Source organism: Maniola hyperantus, chromosome 26, assembly GCF_902806685.2.
Source record: "Maniola hyperantus chromosome 26, iAphHyp1.2, whole genome shotgun sequence".
Classification (NCBI taxonomy): domain Eukaryota; kingdom Metazoa; phylum Arthropoda; class Insecta; order Lepidoptera; family Nymphalidae; genus Maniola; species Maniola hyperantus.
Window position 1 is genome coordinate 4830839 of NC_048561.1, and position 21556 is coordinate 4852394.

A 21556-nucleotide genomic window follows, 5' to 3' on the forward strand; every position below is an offset into this window, starting at 1 on the left:
TATAGCTTGTACAGTGATCTGGCCTCCTTAGACAAAGGGTGGGCCAGAACACTGTTATAAGTACCCACGTCTCTCGAATTAATATTGAACCTATTTCTAAAATTAAACCTTTCTATTTCGTTCCGGACACACTCCACCAAAACGATTACAATCCTCGATTACATCGCATTCAGTGCATTTTGGCGAGTTTGCTTTTCCTATAAGGTAGGCATATCCGATGCATACCTTGTTTGCTTGTAAGATAAAAAATGTACGAGTAGCACGTACAAGCTACCTGAAGTTACAGTTCCCCATACAAATTCTTCTGCGGTGGAAGCACTAAATATTGGCCTGATTGGCTACTGACGAACCCTGAGCGCCGAAACTATGTACATTAACGGTTCGCTCGAACAATGGAATTTGAGCATCATTGACGGGTCCTACTGATTCAACAAATGTTAAATTAACTGAAGTTACTTTACGCTTGATTTTTTCTAGTGTGTTTTAAACCTTGGGGGTTATTTTCCCGCCGCAATTCAACCATCTTCATTTTATCTTTTAACTCAGCTAATACAGTGTAGACGCGTGTTTGTAATAGGGGGGAAAATCTGTACCGTCCCTCTAATGTATCATCATTCGGAAAGTTGATACCTTGAAGACGCGCCCTAGCTCCATGATTATCGACATCTATAGCTTCATATCCAAGTAGATTCCTGTTCGGAATGAGATTTCCCGCTATTAAATCTTGGGGTAGTGGGTCGTAATCATGCTCTTGGTTTTGTGAGGCTAGTACTCTAGCCGAGGTGACGTGTGGGCTAATGTAGCACTCGTAAACGTTATGTGATTGAGCGTTCAATATACCAAATGTACCACTTTCAGCAATTTGGACGTTGTCCGCAAAGATCGGACCCTGAGGGATTGCCACTGCAGGTAGATTTAAACGAAGCTCCTTCCCATCTTGCGTAATAGCGTCAGTGACATGTGATATATAGTCAACAACTGACTGGGGAATAACTTGATAATCCGGTAATATCTCTCGTGCATCGGTTCTTAAATTAAGTACATTTTGGCCGGCATTCCGTGCCACTTCTAAGATTTCTAAATTAAGATGTGTCGTCATAGCGTGTGTCAACATTGATAGAGGTAAGCGGTCGTGTAAGCGGGGATCAACGCCGCGCATCTTCTCATACGTCTGATTGACGACTGGGATAAAACCCGAAAATTCAAAATTTTGACAGAAACAATCTAAATCTGGCGTTAGAGTTGAATGTGGTCCAATGTCATAAAGGGGTTCATCTCGGGCGCCTGAATCTTCCGTAGACGGCTTAACGGTCTGAACCTCCTTTTTCTCTTCTTTCTTGTCCGGTTTAGGCTTTTGTTTCCAGGACTGCGATCGGTTTGTTGGTCGGCGGTTTGTTTGTTCACGCCTAGGATCATAGGGTTCGGGCTCATAGGCCCAATCTTCCTGTTGTCTTCGATCGTTAAAGTGGTTGTAGGCACACATCGCATCGCGGGCTGCTCGTAGGGTTGCCAGATGTGTTGAAAAAAAAAACCGGACCAGTTTTTAATTTTAATATTATTAACATAAAATTAACTTACCTAAAAAGGTAACTTTCTATCTTAACTAAATTTACATTGAATAAGAAAAAAAAACGATCAAAAGAGAAGAGAAAATCATTATTTCCAATAACAGTAGGTAAATCTACTTAAACTTTTTTAATATATTTTGTATTAGATGCCACTGCTTTCAATAAAGATGTATTGTCTGAGATGGCATCTTTGAATTCAGTGCAACTAGCAGATATATTAAAGAAAACGCACAATTCACTCTTCACAGTATTAACGGCGAGACGATTTCTTTCGTCTGTCCATACATTTCCCATGACGCTAAAGATTCGTTCCACAAAAGCATTAGATATGGGAATACTACACACATACTGCACTATTTTCAATAAATTAGGCGCTGCTTCGTTGGTAAAAAACTTGCACCACATATTAATAGAGTTTCCTTCAAGTGAAGAGAAAACACTTTGAAGTGCAGCCAGTTCTTCATAAATGTTTTCAGGGGGATTTTGCTGCTTCCATGGAGACAATGACCATAACTCAATCAATTGATCCAGCGTAGGAAATCTTCCGCATTCGAGATCTAAACAACTAAATGCCTTATAATTGTTATTTTCAAAAGAATACCACTGTTCTATATATGCTAGTGCTCTTTGGTAAACTATTAGAGCGTTTTTAGTAAATTCTCTTGATTGATTTTCTGAAAGATAGCCTTGTCTTAATGCCATATGAACTTTCATTCCGAAATGTTTGTCACTTATTTTCTTTGCAATACTGTCCCGGAATTTCACCATTATATTGTGCAAATGAAATGCTGCTGTGGTACGTTTTTCTAACAAAAGTAAAATTTCTTGAAAAGAAGCCATAAAATTATGAGTGAAATATAAATATAATTCATTGTAAGTAGGAGTGGTTTCACTTGCAATTTCGTCTACTTGATCAGACAAGATAGCCCAAAGAGCCCTAGGACAATTATCAGAACCTTGTTCTAAGAAGTACCTTTTCAATGGTCCCCACGACAAAAGCATCCTATCAAGAGCTTTAAACAAACTAAGCCATCTTGTAGGAACATGTCGTATAACTTCTCTGTATTCGCTCTCAAAGAAATCAAAGCACGCCTTCAACTCTTCTCGTTTCTTCGCGGAACAAGAAAACTCTGCAAATACTTTCATCACTATATTTTCGACATCAACAGGCATTACTTTCAAAGCGATTTTTGCGCAGTTGTGAAATATGTGGTCATTACAGTGAGCAGCTATAATTTCATTATTTTCTTCAGATTTTAGCTTTTGAAAAACGGAATTATTAACTCCAAAATTTACAGAGGCATTATCTGCTCCATATGCTGTTACTCTACTCCACGACAGTTGTGAATTATTCATGACTTGACATAATTGTTCCTTAATAGATCTTGAATCTTCGAATGAGTCTTCATAAAAGTCCAAAATTTTATGACAAATACCGTTTCTTGGTGAGAAATATTGAATCGCAACTGGAAAGAACTTTCTGTTTCCTTTATTAGAAGCATCGGTAGCAATGGAAAACGGAACTTCATTCTTTAAATCCTCCTGCACAAGTTCCATCGAATATGGATATAAAACTTGGTTTGCGATAGCAGTACATTTAGTGCGTCCTCCTGTCATTTGCTTTACGATATCTGAATCTATAATTATTTTTTTTAAAACTTTAAATGAGCAATCTTGAGCAAGATACGAAATATGGTGCTTGATACCATGATAAACTTCAGTCAATTCGGCAATACTAACTTTTTCACTTTGTGCGCTGCCTTTTCGTGTAAAGAAAGAACTCATTCGCTGAGACATGGCTGCAGCACTTTCTGAATCTTTGTGCTTCTTTGACGCAGCATGATGCGTTAATGCTTTCAAGCCATCATAAGCCACCGTGAACTTATTTTTACACAATTTGCAGTAGCCTTTTGTGTTGTCTTCGTAACATTTATTTAACCACGAAAATCGAGATTCCCAGTCAACATTATAGTGGCAAACCCTTCTTACTTTTTTAGGTGGAGTTTCTTTACTTGTTGATGCTTCCTCGTCTTCCATTTTGATTGACAAAGCCACACACAAACAAGATAACGATGAAACACAGCACAGGAAACAAAATATAATAACAATAATAACACGCTGCAAGCGTCGCTAAAAATACTTTAGGGCGCGACTACTTTCACTTGTAACTATTAAGCGACTGAAGTGAAACAAGTGCGTGGGAGCGGGTCGGGGGTGGCGGGCGGCGCGTCGAACGAAGCGTTCGAGAGTGGTTTAAAGCGCCAGGTGAATGAACTACTCGTAATTTTTACTAAAACCGGACAATCTTTTGTCCGGTTTACCAAGATTTTCTTGACTGGACAAGCATAAAGAAAAACGGACTGTCCGGTCGAAAACCGGACATCTGGCAACCCTAAACCCACCGGAAACCGCCGAGCAGCCTGCTCGGCGGTTTCCGCCGGGATGACCTCTGCCACGTGGTGCTCCACGAAATCTATTTTGTTGCTGCATCTCGTTGTGTCGAGGTAGAAAACTTTTGTGTCATAAAACGAGGTATTAAAATGAGGTATTAATATAATATTATATTTTTTTTATTTTCATTATTATTTTCATTATTATATATATTATATTAATAATTAATATAATAATGAGGTATTAATTTGATTACTGTCACTCGTCTTATAATTCCAAGTTTTATTGCACATGCTGCATTTAAATTCCAATTCTCTTACTAGTCCGCATTGTTTTTCATGCACGAATTCAATTTTTGACGAATCGCACGCGCTTCGATGCCTTTCCAAATCAAAGGCCCACTGAATTACATGTTTTATAGAGGTAATAATTTTTTAGCAATCTCAACGAATGTAGAGATGTTTTAATTTCGAAGGATTTTTAATTACAAATCGGCCGAATTCCGCTCGGTTTTTCAGAAAAATACATTAAAATTAATAATAGTGATACCTAGTACCTAGGTACTTACCTATTAGTTGTAAAAAGGAAAGTAATATAAAGTAAGGATGGTTCGTCGGAGTTGAATTATTGTTATTTTGTAAGCAAGTACTTTATTTCGCGGTTAATGTTGTAGATAATAATTTAAAAAAAATATGGCTTGTGCCGTATTGATGGGACATACTGAGGAGCAGCGCCAACAAAATGCGCTACGGGTCCACAGGCGCAAGCTGCGCGATATGTATAACTAACGTGACCAGACGTCCCGTTTTGAACGGGACTGTCCCTTTTTAGAGTTACGAGTCCCGGTGTCCCCGAAATGAACTCTAGGACGCAAAATTGTCCCTTTTTCTGAAACCGCGCGAAAATATGAGTAGTCGAGCCGGCCAGACGGCGCGGCGCGGCTGTCGCGCGGGCTGCCGGGCGCGATCGGTGTGTGAGAGCGAGACCGCGTCGTCGGTCGACGCGACGATAGCCGAGAGTGGCGAAGACGTCATCGCTCGCGCTTTGTTGACTAATTTTATTGTTTGACAGATTTTTCGTTCGCCCACTTCTCGATATTTTGTTTTGTTGTTGTTGGATGCTTGTGTAAATAACTTAAACTTCTTTTGTTTTGTTAGCAGTATACAATAAGTTATAATATATAATAGGAGAGCATAATATATGACTTTAAGGGCCATACCTCACCGAGATGCCATGGCGACGTGGCCAGCGACGTTGCCATGGCTACGTCTGGTGTCCCTGCGTCGCCAGACTGAGTCGCCCAATCGCGTCGCCAATACATCAGTTCTGTCTCGACACAGTCAGGAATGGACGTGGAAATTACTGCACTGTTATTATATTATTACCAGCGTCGCAAAAAGGTGAAACGAAAGAAGAAAAAAATATGGGTACATCCGTTTGTATCAAACCGAAGCCAAAGCGGTGTTTTTCTCAAACTCTATGAAGATTTAAGAAAATACCCTGAAAAAATGTTCAATTATCTGAGGATGTCACTAACATCATTTGATGAATTATTGAGTTTATGTTGGAATGATTTAACTAAACAAGATACAATATTAAGAAAATCTATAAGTCCTGAAGAAAAACTATTTGTGACATTGAGGTAAGCATATATTTATAATTTAATCATACATGTCTAAAATGGTTGATTCGTCGGAGTAATTTGACAAATTCGACAAGGGTAAGGTGTGTGACATTTCAGAACCTCCGGAACGAGTAGAAAATCCAGGATGGTAGCTTGAAGGAGACTGTTGCATTTGTTGGGATTGCGACCATGAGCTTTGGGGGTAATATACAGGCTTAGTTGCGTTGTCGAGTATAGACATTATCTTCATTTTCGTATCCATTTTTCTTTCTGGGGGTACTTTTTTTAATGTACCTACCAAAGACAACATAAATAATCTGTCTTCGTCATCATTTTTTTCGTCAATTTTTTCTCTCGTCTCGATGCTTCTCTGTAGAGTTTCAAGGAATTTATCATCTTCGGGACACGTAGTGGCCTTTATCTTTTTTTTACGTTGTACCATCTGTGTATCTGGTTCAGAGTTCTCCGTAGGTTCTTCATCAGCAACGTGTTCGTGTTCAGGTTCCTTTACAGCTACAACATTTTTTAAGAATTGCAGCTGTTTAAAGAAGATGTATTCACTTTTACGTGATCCACCGCCAGATCCAGACTTAACATTTTTTTGGCGGCCAATTTCCCTTGTGAAGCAGCCGCGGATACTCTTCCACTTTCTTTGTAATGCAACAGCTGAAAGTAAATTTTAAGTTAGATTTTTTTTTGCAGGTATCTTGCAACAGGTTGTACATTTATGGAACTATATTACAACTACAGACTCGGTTATACAACAATATGTACAATAGTTAGAGAAGTGTGTGACGCTATATGCAAACATCAAGGACAATTTATAATATTACCTACAACAGGAGATGATTGGGAAAGCATTGCAAGAGGATTTAAAAAAAACACCAATTTCCCGCATTGCATTGGTGCCATTGACGGAAAACACATCAGAATAATCCAGCCAGTAAATTCCGGATCACTATACTACAACTATAAACATTACTTTTCAATTGTTTTACTCGCAATATGTGATGCTAATTATAATTTCACGTATATAGATGTTGGAGCGTATGGAAAAAGCAGCGATTCGGGAATTTTTAAGGAAAGCTCTTTTTACACTAACCTCATGAGCAATTCTTTAAGTATCCCTGAGGCCAAACCACTGATAGAAAATGGTGAGAATATTCCATATACAATTGTAGGAGATGAAGCTTTCGGACTACATGAAAACCTCATGAGACCTTACGGAGGACTCAATCTCAGTTACAAACAAAGAATTTTTAACTATCGTTTATCTAGAGCACGCCGTTATATCGAGTGCACATTTGGTATATTATCCAATAAGTGGAGGATATTCCACAGGCCACTGAATGTTAATATAGATTTAGCAAAGAAGATTGTTAAGACATGTTGTATTTTGCATAATTTTGTACGTTCTAGAGATGGCTATTCATATGACGATACTTTGGTAGTAACGGGGTTCGAACCTGCTACAGATCAGAATCGTAATAGAGGAGGGAGAACAGCTTTAACAGTTCGAGACAAACTTGCAGACTATTTTGTTAATCATAACCCACTACCATGGCAAGATAGAAATATATAAGTTTACAAATATTAATAAAACATTGCACTTACATAGTTCCTTTTTTTCTGCATTTGTCATGTCTTCTTTTTCTTTAAAAATGTTCACCATTTCATCCCAACATTTAATTTTCAAGTTGCGGTCAGAGTACTCTTTCAATCCGTTGTTCCATAAACACGGCCGATTTTCAATTTCTATGATAAATCTCTCAGTATCGAACGACATTTTGCTCTCAGTACGACGTGCGTTCAACGCGGCGACTGGTTGGCGACTGAGTGAGTGACGGAGCATACAAACACTTGCAAACAACTGGCGGCGTTGCCAGGTAGCCAGCGTCGCCAGTCGCCGCATGCGGAGCGGTCGACTCTGGCTACTCTGGCTACTTGGCAACGCCGCCAGTCGGTCGCCAAGTGAATTAGCCGTCATACATCTCAGTATGAACTAGTTGGCAACGTCGCTGGCCACGTCGCCATGGCATCTCGGTGAGGTATGGCCCTAAAGCATAAAAGAAGGCACCACGCCACATTCCAGTTAAAACAATTTGTACTGTGACCTTAAGTCCCAGGTTCGATTCTCAGAGAAACAAATGCTTTGACAAACAAATGCTGATGGAATTCCCAAATTATAAGTCTATACGCATTAGATCTTTGATTTCTGATACTCCATTAGCTATTTGTTGTACAGCTGCAGTTAGCTGCACTAGATAGTCAGCCATCCTACTAAGAGTTTCTGTATGCCGCTCCTCGTTCTCTAGCCGCCTTGACTCAGCTGCAGTTAGCTGCACTAGATAGTCAGCCATCCTACTAAGAGTTTCTGTATGCCGCTCCTCGTTCTCTAGCCGCCTTGACTCAGCTGCAGTTAGCTGCACTAGATAGTCAGCCATCCTACTAAGAGTTTCTGTATGCCGCTCCTCGTTCTCTAGCCGCCTTGACTCAGCTGCAGTTAGCTGCGCTAGATAGTCAGCCATCCTACTAAGAGTTTCTGTATGCCGCTCCTCGTTCTCTAGCCGCCTTGACTCAGCTGCAGTTAGCTGCGCTACATAGTCAGCCATCCTACTAAGAGTTTCTGTATGCCGCTCCTCGTTCTCTAGCCGCCTTGACTCAGCTGCAGTTAGCTGCGCTACATAGTCAGCCATCCTACTAAGAGTTTCTGTATGCCGCTCCTCGTTCTCTAGCCGCCTTGACTCAGCTGCAGTTAGCTGCGCTACATAGTCAGCCATCCTACTAAGAGTTTCTGTATGCCGCTCCTCGTTCTCTAGCCGCCTTGACTCAGCTGCAGTTAGCTGCGCTACATAGTCAGCCATCCTACTAAGAGTTTCTGTATGCCGCTCCTCGTTCTCTAGCCGCCTTGACTATAGTCTGGCCATAACTGCTGTGCACTCTCTGAGGTATGCGCGGCGAGGTGGGAGCCGGGGAAAAAAGTGCATGAGTACACATGCGATTAGATCGCGATCAGACGCTGCGACCGTGCCCACCCGCTTGCTACGGGCCTCTTTCCTGAATACCGGGCATGAGGTGTAGTTCGCCTCGCCGCAGTTCGCGCAAGTCGCGGGCTCCTCTCGCGGTCGTGGGCATTCGAAGGCGCTGTGTTCCCCGGAGCATCGGACGCAAGCTTGCCTTCTATGGCAGTTGTGGCTGGAGTGGCGGAAGGCCTGGCATCTATGGCATTGGCTGGGGCCCTTCTTGCCCCGCCAGGCCTCAATTTTTACTCCCGGCATACATAGAAGCTCATCGACCTGATATATAGCCGGGGTGAGGTTGATTGCGAAGAAGATGCATCCAGGCCTACCCTTGCGCGCTCTTATGGGCCGTACTACTTCTGGATCGAAGCCGAGCTCTCTCAAGTCCTCGGCGATCTCCTCCGCGTTGGTGTCTACTGGAACGCCCCTTATAGCCACCTTCAGGCTGCGTTGGGGGAGGGAGTAGGAGAACCACGATATTCTTTCTGTCCTCTCCAACTCCGTAAGGTATCGCTGTATGAGTCGATACTCGTGGTCCTCCTTCGGCAGGAACTTTATCCCCTTGCCGAACGGGCGTGCATTCGGTGCTCTTCCCAGCTTATTTTTCAGACTTCTAAAATGCTGTGCCCAGTTCGGCAGAGATTCCACGATTAGTGGTGGGTACTTCGGCTGAGCGGCTTTCTGGGTTCCTCCAGCGGGCGGAGACTGTCTGCCGGAGGGGGCGGAGACTGTCTGATCTACATTCAGAAAATGGAAAAAAGTTGACCGGCGCGAGCGCTAGTCTGGCAAACGTGGCTATTGTAACGAGTGGCTTAAGATCTTGGTTTGATGGCCGTTGCAATCTTCAACAGCGGGCGTAACAGAGTCGTCACAACCTTCAATACTTACAATGACACTTTATCTACGCAACGGTTTTAGTTTCTTAGAAATTGAAATGTCCGCGGCTACCCGCCGTCCGAGGCTACCCGACTCTCCCCTACAACAAATAAAATAATATTTTATTTTGAGATATGCAGTTTTTGTCAATCGTTTAAAAAAAATCTAAAGCCCAATTTGCCGCTTGTAGTCTCTTTCTTTTACAAAATCCCATCTTTTTTGCTTCTGCTCGCTTTTTCTTTCTTCAAAAGTCCATTATTTTCTTTAATTCTCCAGCTCTTCATCCAGGATTAACTTTTGAAGATCTGCAACGTCTAATTTGGATTCTGCTAGTTTCTCAAATGACCTTTTTCTGAAACAACCCCTTTATTCTTTTATTTCATGTGGGACTTAAAATCCCATCTTTTTCGCTTCTGCTCGCTTTCTTTTTCTTCAAAAATCCATTGCTTTCTTTTATTCTCCAGCTCTTCATCCAGGATTAACTTTTGAAGATCTGCAACGTCTATTTTGGATTTTGCTAGTTTCTCAAATCGCCTTTTGGCCTTTGTTTCAACAACGAATAGGATAAGGAATTAGTTTAAAAAAAGTTCACAATAATATGTACTTGCAAACGGACTGTAGAATTTTTGACTTTTATTTGTTGTACTATGGTTACAAAAAATATGTTAGGTACATCGTATGGACTTTACGCGCCAGCAGCGTTCGCGTTTTGCGAATCGAATCTGTCTATATCGCGGTTAGTGATTCACCCGCCGCCCCGCGCCTCCTGCCGCAGGCTGCGTCCTCGACATGCCCCCCGACGTTGAAATCTGGGATTTCTACAGAATCCTTGGTTAGGGGACAAATCCTGTTGAACGCCCTTCCTATTAGTCCCTTGGTAGTCTGGATGTCCGCGACGCGTCCCACTCTGTCTGCGCCCTCATAAATATGTTTGATTCTTCCAAAATGCCATTTCATGGGAGGCAGTGCATCGTCCTTTATAAGGACCAAATCTCCGATGCGTAGAACCCAGGTTACGCCATTTTCATTGCCTAGTTTGCGGTTCAAACGTCTGGCCTTAAGTATTTCCCCACAGCCAGGGGGAAGTTCTAGCGATTCTACAAACTCATTAAGGTGCCAGTCGCTGGGGACGCCTCTCACTAATCCCGTTCGGGTAATATTGAATGTAGGTACATATGTAGGCTTTGTATTTACACATTTCTAGCACAGGGTTGACTAGAAAGTCATTAGCTGCTCTGCTGGTTAAGAATTCAACTGATACCCTATTCCGGTCTGCATTTTAATACCACTATTAACTATGCTACTCACCCGATGTTTATGTAAAAACTGGCCAAATTGTATTGCGCGTATGGTAGTTCCCGCCGACGCGGATCGGACACTTCACGGGATACATAGACAATAAATGGGCCTTTGTCGTCAGTGAGGAATGTCTTGGAAGTTTCCGATAGAGAGGGATGGAGATACAGCATCTGTATAGACGGTGCTTACGAGACAGGGTTATTAATGTGCTTTTTAGGTATAGATTCTTCATTGTCATTATTCCCGACGCGTTTACGGGAGGGAATGGGCTGGAAGCATGGCGAGTGGGGGATCGTTATATTTTCTCCTAGATCAGGAGGCTCAGGAGGTGATTCGCCCTCCATCCTTCTTACCGTCACCAACACTGTCACCCGGCATAAAGAACAGAACGTTCGGGCTAGTCGGACTCCATATGCCGGTGACAAAAGAAAATTTAGAGGATAGCCTGTAGTACAGAACCTAGGAGTCGGATATCTATGCTAACAGGTAAATGAAATACACTCACGATGTAGCCAAATAACTTCCTTTAATACCAACCATGATGAGTCTAATTCTATTATACACACATCTTAAGTCGTACCCTTTTTTACTAGTTGCTCATGTCGTAGAGTTGGGGTTTCACGCGGCGCTGCGTCAACGATGGACATTGTTCGGAAATTGTCCCTGATTTGCGGATAATTTTCAAACCTCATGAATTTATAGATGTCTTAAAAGTTGATTTTACCGCTCACCCATTCTGCGATCTATACGTAGTGGCGGATCGAAAAAGACGAACTGAAACGGTTATTTCAGTGTGTCACAAACCCGCGCCAAAGACGCACGCTGCTCGTTTACCGAACAAACAAGAATGACGGCCTCGCCGTGTGAGCTATAAGCGGGACCAATCATATTTAACGTTACTTATAATACATAAACATTCCTTAGTAGCTGCTAATTGTGCAAGTTGGAGTATAAATATAAAAATTTCAAATACCACAGCTGCTGAGCATGATCGAGGCAAGAATTTCAAATACCACAGCTGCTGAGCATGATGGAGGCAAGAATTTCAAATACCACAGCGGCTGAGCATGATGGAGGCAAGAATTTCAAATACTACAGCTGCTGATCATGATGGAGGCAAGAATTTCAAATACCACAGCTGCTGAGCATGATGGAGGCAAGAATTTCAAATACCACAGCTGCTGAGCATGATGGAGGCAAGAATTTCCTTACAAAAGCAAGAATACTTCAATTGGATGACAACATAATATCGCACATACGGTGCTAAACGTCACTTATGCAATTTTTGTCAAAATTGAACTGAGTATGAGAAAATACACCTAATCTACCTCTGCACTTGGTGCGTTATTGTCACTTGTGTAGCATACTTTCCGCGTGAGGGCATTAGTGTCGTTATGGTTTTGGCGCGAATCTGGACGCCACTGGGAGAAACAACGTTTCATTTGTCAGTTGCGCGCAGCCCCCCGCACAAGAAGCGGTCTCCTGGAGCTACAACGTTACTAAGGTAATTGTGACAATTTTTTTCAATGTTTTTGGAGCAATAACGACACTTATGTAGTTGTCACACTTGTATCTTGAAGCAACAATGTCACTTGTGTAAGTAGTGACATTGTTTCCCCAATCTTTGTATTTTATGGTATAAAAGTTAACGTTAGATTAACAGTTGCGACAATATTGCTCCAGTATAGTAAGGATTAATGTTTTTAGTAATTATATAATTATATTTTTATGATAATTGTTATTTTTGTGATCAATTATCCTTTAACCAATCTAAAAATTAATTATTTTGTGGTATAAAAAAATTACCTACCTATAATATCGATAAATCAGTCGATCGTTTATTTTGTTATTATATTTTTTTGTTTACCTATTTGTTATCATTATGTACCTAGGTATTTTGTTTCTTTCAGACTTGAAATGAACCAACGCAGCAAAAAACTTGTGCTATTTGCACTTTCAAGTGGCAATCAAAACTCGGTTGAAGTGCAAGATTTAGAAAACTCTACTAGGATGCCATATTATAATAGGGAAATAATATTCCGAGCAAAAAATACACTGTCTCATGATACAAATTACGAGAAGCAAGTAGCAGCAGCCAACCTAGATGATCCAACAACAACTTCTCCAGAGCAGGATGATACTCCTTTAGAGAACCCCAGTAACTCTCCGTCTATTTTACTTGCCACTAATGAAACGAATGAACGAGACGGTATTGACTTTCCAACAAGCGATGTCTCTGGTACCGATTCAGGAGATGAATACAGGCCTGACCCTCGTGCAAGGTCGTCTTCATCCAGTAGCAGTTCCAGCAGTAGCTCCAATAGTAGTTCCAAAGGCAAATTCAAGTAGCAGTTTCAGTGATATTCCTGCTGAAAATAATAATTCTAATAATGAGAGTCTTGTTCACGAACATAACCAACCAGCGCAACCTATAACTAAACCAAGAGGCAGAAAGCGTACGCGTAATCCAACAACATGGAAAAAGAGTGTTGCTAAGCGATTAAAAAATTCTGGTCAAACTTATATCTCAGTAAACACCAAAAAACTAAATCAAGGTAAAACAATGGGACCTACATGTACCTCAAAATGTCGGTTGTCCCGTGCTGCAAAATTTACTGAACAAAAAAGGATGGAAATATTTGAGTCTTACTGGAAGTTGGAGAGTATAGAAAGGCAACGGGGTTTTTTAAATGCTTGTACAAGAACACTAAAATGTGCTTACCGCCGCATAAAGACTAACAAAATGTACGACAGAAAAGAAAACACTGCATATTACTTGCTTAATGAGAATAAAGAGATCCGCGTCTGTAAAACTTTTCTCATCAACACTTTGGGTATCACACAACGGATTATACGGACTGTTATCGACGGCAAAGCACGGAATGATGGCTTTATTCCACCTGATCAACGAGGAAAACACGGAAAACAATGTAAATTGGAACCTGAAGTTATACAAGCAGTAAAGGATCATATCGAATCAATTCCAAAGGTTGAAAGTCATTATCTCAGGGCTAATACTAGCAGACAATTCGTTGATGGGGGTTTGACAGTAGCAGAGTTGCACAGAAATTATTCCGAAATTCAGAAGCAGCAAAACAAGCCTATTGTAAACTACGACGCCTACTCACGGATTTTCAACCAAGATTTTAACATTGGATTTTTCAAACCCAAAAAAGATCGTTGCGATGAGTGTGAAGCATACGAAAATGCCTCTGAACAAGAAAAGAATAAATTACGTGACAGCTTCAACTTACATCAGGAAGAAAAAAGCTTAAGTAGACATGAAAAAGACAGGGATATGAAAAGATGTAATGAACCTGACAACAACACAATTGTTTTCACCTATGACTTACAAGCGGTGTTACCCTGCCCTGTTGGCAAATATTAACTCGATTCAACACAACTTTTTGATTCGTGGCCACACGCAAAATGACGCTGCTCATTCTGTAATAGAAAAATCTGTGACTAGAGCCAAAAATGCTGGATGTATTTATGTGCCTGACCAATACATTTCCTTAATTCGTGGGGGCAAAAAGACTGGAAAGCCATTTGTGGTAAATTAAATTAATTATGACGATTTCTTCGATTTAAAATCACTTGAGGAGAACATGAACTTTAATATGGCGAAAAATGTCAGTGGCGATGTTATCAAAACTGGTGATATTAAAAGTATTAAATTCACCAAGATTTGTGAAAATTACCAATATCGAACCACTTTTAAAAATGTAAACTGGGAAGAAGCAAAAGCAATAATTGTTCAACCAAAAAAATTACGCGGCAATAGAGGCAATCGAAGAATAGATGAAATTCCCTTGAAGCAAGCTTACACTTCAAAAATACCAATTACAGAACGCAAAAAGCGTGATTTATTGCAATTATTGGAGGCTAATCTCGTGCCAAGATACTATGAAAGTTTTTACAATGATCTCTTTTAATTTTTATTTTACTTAATAGTCAACAAAGCCACATTTACACTTGCAGGGAAAACAACTATTGCCCCTGATTTTCCTGGTAATGTGGCAGTGATTTTAAGTGAGTGTTTACCAAATTAGTACCTATGAACATAATGATAGTTAGAATAAGTAAAAGAATTTGTATTTGATACTGGATATTAAATATTTTTTTAGAAATGTATGATTACGTGTTTTATTTGTTTTGACATAACTGTCAGGTTAATTGTTTTCTAGTGTCATAACGTCACTTCTGCGAGGGTAGTAATTTTTAAACGTTTATATTTTATTAATCGTAATTAGTGAGATGTTTGCTTTTACTTTGAAATGAAGTTTAAAGTTGTAGTTTAAATATTATCATTTTATTTATTTAGTAGAGAAGAACTATACGTTGTAATAGGATATTGAATTTTCAAATGCTTGTCCTGAAAGGTTACATTATTTGCATAAGTGACTTTATAGCACCGTAGGTGCGATATATTAATCATGGCGTTAAGGGGGCTCAGGACGATGCTTTCTTCATACAAACGTAGGAGGGTAATTACTACATTATTTGATACTGAACGCTCAAAACTAAGTATTATTTCGATTTATCTCGTCATTACCTAGGTTTATTGATATATGAAACATTGAAAAAATATTGATTTTAAAGTTACGAGCCTCAAAATATTCCTATTTAAACACTAAATTTATGACAACTTTGGGCGTAAATAAATAAGATTAGGGGTATGAAAATTCTAAAGAAATTTAACATTAGACATAGTTTATTTATACATTAGTTGAAATAACTATACTTTGCAAACAAACTCAGTAGTTTTTTCTCAAAAATACTTTTCCGATACCCTTGATTTCAGTGAAAAACATCGTGCCTCTCACCCTTCTAATACAATGTCAAGTGAAAAGCAAATAGGTTCGGCCGAGCGTACTGCGTCACCTTAAGTAACGGTTTCTATGACTGTAGTAAGATGTTGTCTATGACATCGATAGATAATGTCTATGGCGCTTACTCTCTGAGCTCCGGATCTTGGGTGTTAATTTAATTAGTCACGTTATTAAAGAAGATCCAAAATAAATTACTTGATGAAAATATATTTGGATCTTATCTAAATAAATTACTTGATATTATAAATAGTTTAATTAAACAAGTGAACACAACAATGACTAAGGAGGGTGGGTGCACTCGCCGCCAAGTGTTCACAGCAGCAGCAATTAACAATTACTTTTATCAATAAAATATTTAAAATAAACAAATGTTTCATTCTGTACTATATCCTCCATATAATATTATAAATGCGAAAGTGTGTCTGTCTGTCTATCTGCTAGCTTTTCACCCTTTAACCGATTTGACAAAATTTGGTACAGAGATAGCTTGCACCCCGAGAAAGGACATAGGCTACTTTATGTCCCGGAAAATCTAAGAGTTCCCATGGGATGTTTACTACATACGGCGTATACTATTACATGTGGAGTAATCACCGTTCACGATGTCGCTGTTTACTGCATACGGCGTATACTATTACATGTGGAGTAATCACCGTTCACGATGTCGCTGTTTACTGCATACGGCGTATACTATTACATGTGGAGTAATCACCGTTCACGATGTCGCTGTTTACTGCATACGGCGTATACTATTACATGTGGAGTAATCACCGTTCACGATGTCGCTGTTTACTGCATACGGCGTATACTGTTACATGTGGAGTAATCACCGTTCACGATGTCGCTGTTTACTGCATACGGCGTATACTGTTACATGTGGAGTAATCACCGTTCACGATGTCGCTGTTTACTGCATACGGCGTATACTGTTACATGTGGAGTAATCACCGTTCACGATGTCGCTGTTTACTGCATACGGCGTATACTATTACATGTGGAGTAATCACCGTTCACGATGTCGCTGTTTACTGCATACGGCGTATACTGTTACATGTGGAGTAATCACCGTTCACGATGTCGCTGTTTACTGCATACGGCGTATACTGTTACATGTGGAGTAATCACCGTTCACGATGTCGCTGTTTACTGCATACGGCGTATACTGTTACATGTGGAGTAATCACCGTTCACGATGTCGCTGTTTACTGCATACGGCGTATACTGTTACATGTGGAGTAATCACCGTTCACGATGTCGCTGTTTACTGCATACGGCGTATACTGTTACATGTGGAGTAATCACCGTTCACGATGTCGCTGTTTACTGCATACGGCGTATACTATTACATGTGGAGTAATCACCGTTCACGATGTCGCTGTTTACTGCATATGGCGTATACTATTACATGTGGAGTAATCACCGTTCACGATGTCGCTGTTTACTGCATACGGCGTATACTATTACATGTGGAGTAATCACCGTTCACGATGTCGCTGTTTACTGCATACGGCGTATACTATTACATGTGGAGTAATCACCGTTCACGATGTCGCTGTTTACTGCATACGGCGTATACTATTACATGTGGAGTAATCACCGTTCACGATGTCGCTGTTTACTGCATACGGCGTATACCAGGGTCATCAATCTTAGAACAAATAGCATGGTACTTCAATTCATTTAGTACCAAAAGGCAATAGCAGACCGCGCTACTGTGACTGGACAAATTCGATATATTATTCTGTGGTCAAGGCATCCCATGTTTAATTTTTCTACCAAATTGGTAGTTTAGTTTACATTAACATATTTGTATTTTAAAGCAAAAAAATATTCTCTAACCATTAATTTCTATTTACCAATATTTTATTTGGTTCTACCTTTGGTATGTATCATTGATTTAATAAATATTCTTCAAAATAAAATTGTCAGACAATTTTTTGCTATTGATATGGTAGAAATTGGGCAAACAACCTGGTCTGTGCTGGCGGTCGTAATGTTTTCTGATTTTGCTGTTTTTAATACCTTTTGTAACTATTTAAAGCCAGTTTTTAGTGATTTCACGCTACGTTTAGCAAACCAGTGAACCTAACCCACGCTAAGAAAGCTGTCAGAGATTCTAGTGTTTTGAGACCAAAGAAATTTTAAGTTTTCCATACCCATGTTTGAAACAGAGACTTCCAGTGTTTTGAGACAGGACTCCAGTGTTTTGAGACAGAACTCCAGTGTTTATTTACGAGACAGGACTCCAGTATAGTTGTAGTTAGGTACTAGTTAAGTTTAGTGAACATGTCTTACCAGAGGGGCTGTATTCCAGGCTGTTCAGGTTCACTGCAGGTTTGTAAATGCCATTGTAATACCGTCATATCTACTTTAATCCTTGAATGCAATTTTTATTAAATTCCTTGAACTTGATGACAATATGGTTCACGCATAGGTTTTTCTTTAAGTATTGGGCGTTCCGATCCAGTGATAGATTCTCTTGACGATTCGAAAGCACCTATTTACAAGTTTATTTGAATAAAGAAGTAGGTATTTCTTTAGTTTTTCTAGCCCAAATTCCTATCATGATCAACCCATCGCTGACTCACTACAGAGGACGGGTCACTTCTTAGAGTGAGAAGGGGTTTAGCCATAGTCTACCACACTGGCCATGTGCGGATTGGTAGACTTCACACCCTTTGATAACTTTATGGAAACTAACTCTCAGGCATGCAGGTTTCCTCACGATGTTTTCCTTCACCGTTAAAGCAAGTGATATTTAATTAATTAAAACACACATAACTCTGAAAATATCTCTCTCTCTCCTATCCCAATTGTTCTTTTCAAGGAGTTTAACGTGGCGGTAACGATGTTTTCTTTATTGGAATATCCAGGAACACTATAAGCGGAGGTATCAATAATTATGTGAGGCCCATACTCATTTAGGCATTTTGATACTTTTTTGCAGTTGAAGCATGATCTTTCCCCTGATATGCAGTCATCAATTGCTTCCTGTATTAAATGCAGACCCCGGCAGAGTAAAATAAAAAAAATAAAAAAAAACAGCTTTATTTTACATTGATACATAGTTGTAAAAAAATTTAAAAACCTAACTTTTATCTTATTTTAATAATAATTAATAATTTATATCTAAAAATAGGGTATTAGAAAGGACCGCTTTTAGCGGTGAAAGCCTCCTCCAACCTTTCTTTTTATCCCATTTGACGGATGATAGAGTCTAGTTCTGTTATTCTTATTTAGTTTGCTAAAGATCATACGTTAAAAGTCGCTAAGTATAATTTGTTTTTACGTTGGATAATTTGTTGGTACGTGGAGGGTTGTGGTCCCCCCCCCCCCCCCCCCCCAATTTTGTGGGCCCCCGTGGTGACCAACCAAATTGGGGGAGGTTGATTTGTGTTATGTTTTGTCCTTTTTAATTTGGTAGAGTATGTATGAGGTGTGGCGCTCGCATGAGTGAATTTCATTGACTGCTATTCTTCAATGCCACTGTTTGAGGTGATCGGGCGCGATTGGGGAGTGTCATCCTTTCGTTGTACAAAGGAACCGCGGCAGAGTGCGACGTCTATATTGACAGAAATAAATGGGTATTCTCTCCGGTTCTTGTACCCACAGGTACAATCAATGTAGCTTGCATAGCTTGGTTCTTTTTCTAACAAGAACTGTGCTGTTGCAGCGTTACACTCCACATCTAATCGCTGGATTTTCTTCGTGTAAGTCGTAAACGAACCTTGGAAATTGAAATTTCAGTTAATATTTTTGCTCGTTGAATATAATGTTCTCGCAATATTTTTTTCTTTTTACTAATACTCTGTGCTAGATTAATTATAGGGCAATCAGAGGCGTTCAAACTTTCGAAGTAGGCTTCATTTGCCAACAGCTTACCAAGGATTGCCTGAAAAATTGCATCAAAAGCATACGTTGAAGTTTCGTTTAAATACAGACCATGCAAACGAACAGATCCTGCTATGTTTTCATTTAAAAGAACCGGTGCATGAGCAGTTTTTGAGTTTTTTTATAAAATCCCACTCGGGACAATCATCATGTTGGTTTTGCCCGTTTTTTTACTGGTGATCCATCTTTTATTACAAAAAGATGCATAAGCGGTACCGCTTATTCAAGAGCAGTTGTGGAAGTCCAAAGATACATATATGATAAAATACTGTCCAAGACTCATTCACCTCTTGAATGGTGGAAGATTAATCAAAAATCTTACCCACGCTTGGCAATACTGGCGCGCAAAAAACTTAATGCTCTGGCAACTAGTGTACCATGCGAAAGGTTGTTTGCGGTATCGAGTACCATTTTGAATGATAGACGAACTCGTTTTTGTATTCGAAAGGTTCAACAGTAGGTGTTCTTACAACAACTACCGTTTGTCGTTTCGGGTCTCATCTGCCTCAAGACGCACGCGTTCCTCGAATTCGATGAGGCATGCACCTTTCCATTGTAACCTCCGCCGTCGACTTAGCGCTCGAGCGGTGGGCGATGGAGATAGCAGTCAGGCTTGTCCCTGGATCCTCTACGGAGGGAGTGCGGGCCGCCGACCATCTTAGGGGCGAAGTCCAGGTGAGGTTGAAGCTCAGACGCTGCAACAGTCCCGATTGGAGGGATTTTTTTTTTATAAAAGAAAGAATATTAGCCATGTTAATGACTAATATTCCTCCTCCAACTAAGTGTCAAGCTTGTGCTAGGAGTAGGTACGACAATAGTGCAACGGGCGGGGTTTGAACCGTCGACCTTTCGGTTTTCAGTCCACTCCTGTACCCGTTGAGCTATTGAGGCTCTAAGGCTTTTCCCTTCGTGTTTTCCCTCAAGTTCATGACTTCCTTCGGGTGGGACCTTCGCGAATAGTCTTGGGCGAAGCCCTGTGGTCGGATTTTCAGCCCTACCACGAGGGTAATATAACATTGCAACGAGTTTAAATAAAGAACATTCAAACCGCCCCGACCTCCAACAGGAGTCCGGGAGCACGGTTAATTTTTCCCCGTCGACGCAGCTCGGCACGACCGGCGAAAGTACTGGGAGTGACGGGCAGGCGTCTGAGCAACTACCTTTTATTTACCTATCAATTTTATTTCAGGCAGTTTGTGATGCAAGACTGAAAATTAGAAATATTGTTGCTCTTTGCCGTGGTAGCACTCATGACTCCAGGATCTTTAATGAAAGCCTAATAAAACAGAAAGCCTAATAATTGAAAGTGGTCAGTTTCATGACAGATTAAACCTTGACCTTGACCAGACCTTGCTCCAACGGACTACCATTTTTTTCGTGATTTGGACAATTTTCTGCGTGATAAAAAGTTTTCTTCTCAGGAGGCAGTGCAAAATGCTTTCACACAGTTTGTCGAATCTAGATCACCAGAGTTCTATCGCAAAGGCATAAATGAGCTTCCTATTAGATGGCAGCAATGTATAGATAATAATGGTAATTATTTTAGTTAAATAAATAGGTATGTTAAATTTAAAAATACGAATTTTTATTTTTCAGTACAAATCGGCAATTTCATACTTTAACCCCTAATATTATGTCATTTTCATAGATGATTTCACACGGTATTGTCACGTCTATTTTATTAAAAAAAAAGTAAAAGTGACTTATTGAATGTCTTCAAAGAATATAAAAATGAAGTAGAAACGTTACATAACAAAAAAATAAAATATCTACAATCCGATAACGGTACAGAATACCGCAATAAGGACTTGATTGATTGATGATTTTCTCAAATCGCATGGCATCCAAAGAAGGTTGACTACGTTTTATACCCCACAACAAGATCACCACTAGTTTAGAAAGCAGAACAAGATATCACCACTAGTTTAGAAAGCAGAACAAGATATCACCACTAGTTTAGCGAAAGCAGAACAAGATATCACCACTAGTTTAGAAAGCAGAATAAGATATCAGCTAGTTTAGAAAGCAGAACTGACAGAAGAAACTAGCAATTTT

The 21556-nt window shown here is 40.0% G+C and overlaps 2 protein-coding genes and 1 long non-coding RNA gene across 3 annotated transcripts in view; 2 read left to right on the forward strand and 1 right to left on the reverse strand.

Annotated features, from left to right (window-relative positions):
- Window positions 1–7464, forward strand: part of LOC138404247 (uncharacterized) — a 33695-nt gene extending 26231 nt beyond the window's left edge. The window contains exons 2-3 of the mRNA XM_069507780.1: window positions 5171–5601; window positions 6286–7464. Of these exons, the coding sequence (XP_069363881.1) occupies window positions 5306–5601; window positions 6286–7165 (1176 nt within the window). The 5' untranslated portion in view covers window positions 5171–5305 and the 3' untranslated portion in view covers window positions 7166–7464. The remainder of the gene's footprint in view (window positions 1–5170; window positions 5602–6285) is intronic.
- Window positions 7465–7766: 302 nt separating this feature from the next.
- On the reverse strand, window positions 7767–8447 carry LOC138404140 (trichohyalin-like). Its single transcript, XM_069507382.1, has one exon. It carries the CDS (start codon window positions 8445–8447, stop codon window positions 7767–7769), a length of 681 nt encoding a protein of 226 aa, XP_069363483.1.
- A 626-nt stretch (window positions 8448–9073) lies between these two features.
- Window positions 9074–14069, forward strand: LOC138404230 (uncharacterized). Its single transcript, XR_011238247.1, has 2 exons — window positions 9074–11264; window positions 11757–14069. It is a non-coding gene; the product is annotated as an uncharacterized lncRNA (long non-coding RNA).
- The last annotated feature ends 7487 nt before the right edge of the window (window positions 14070–21556 follow it).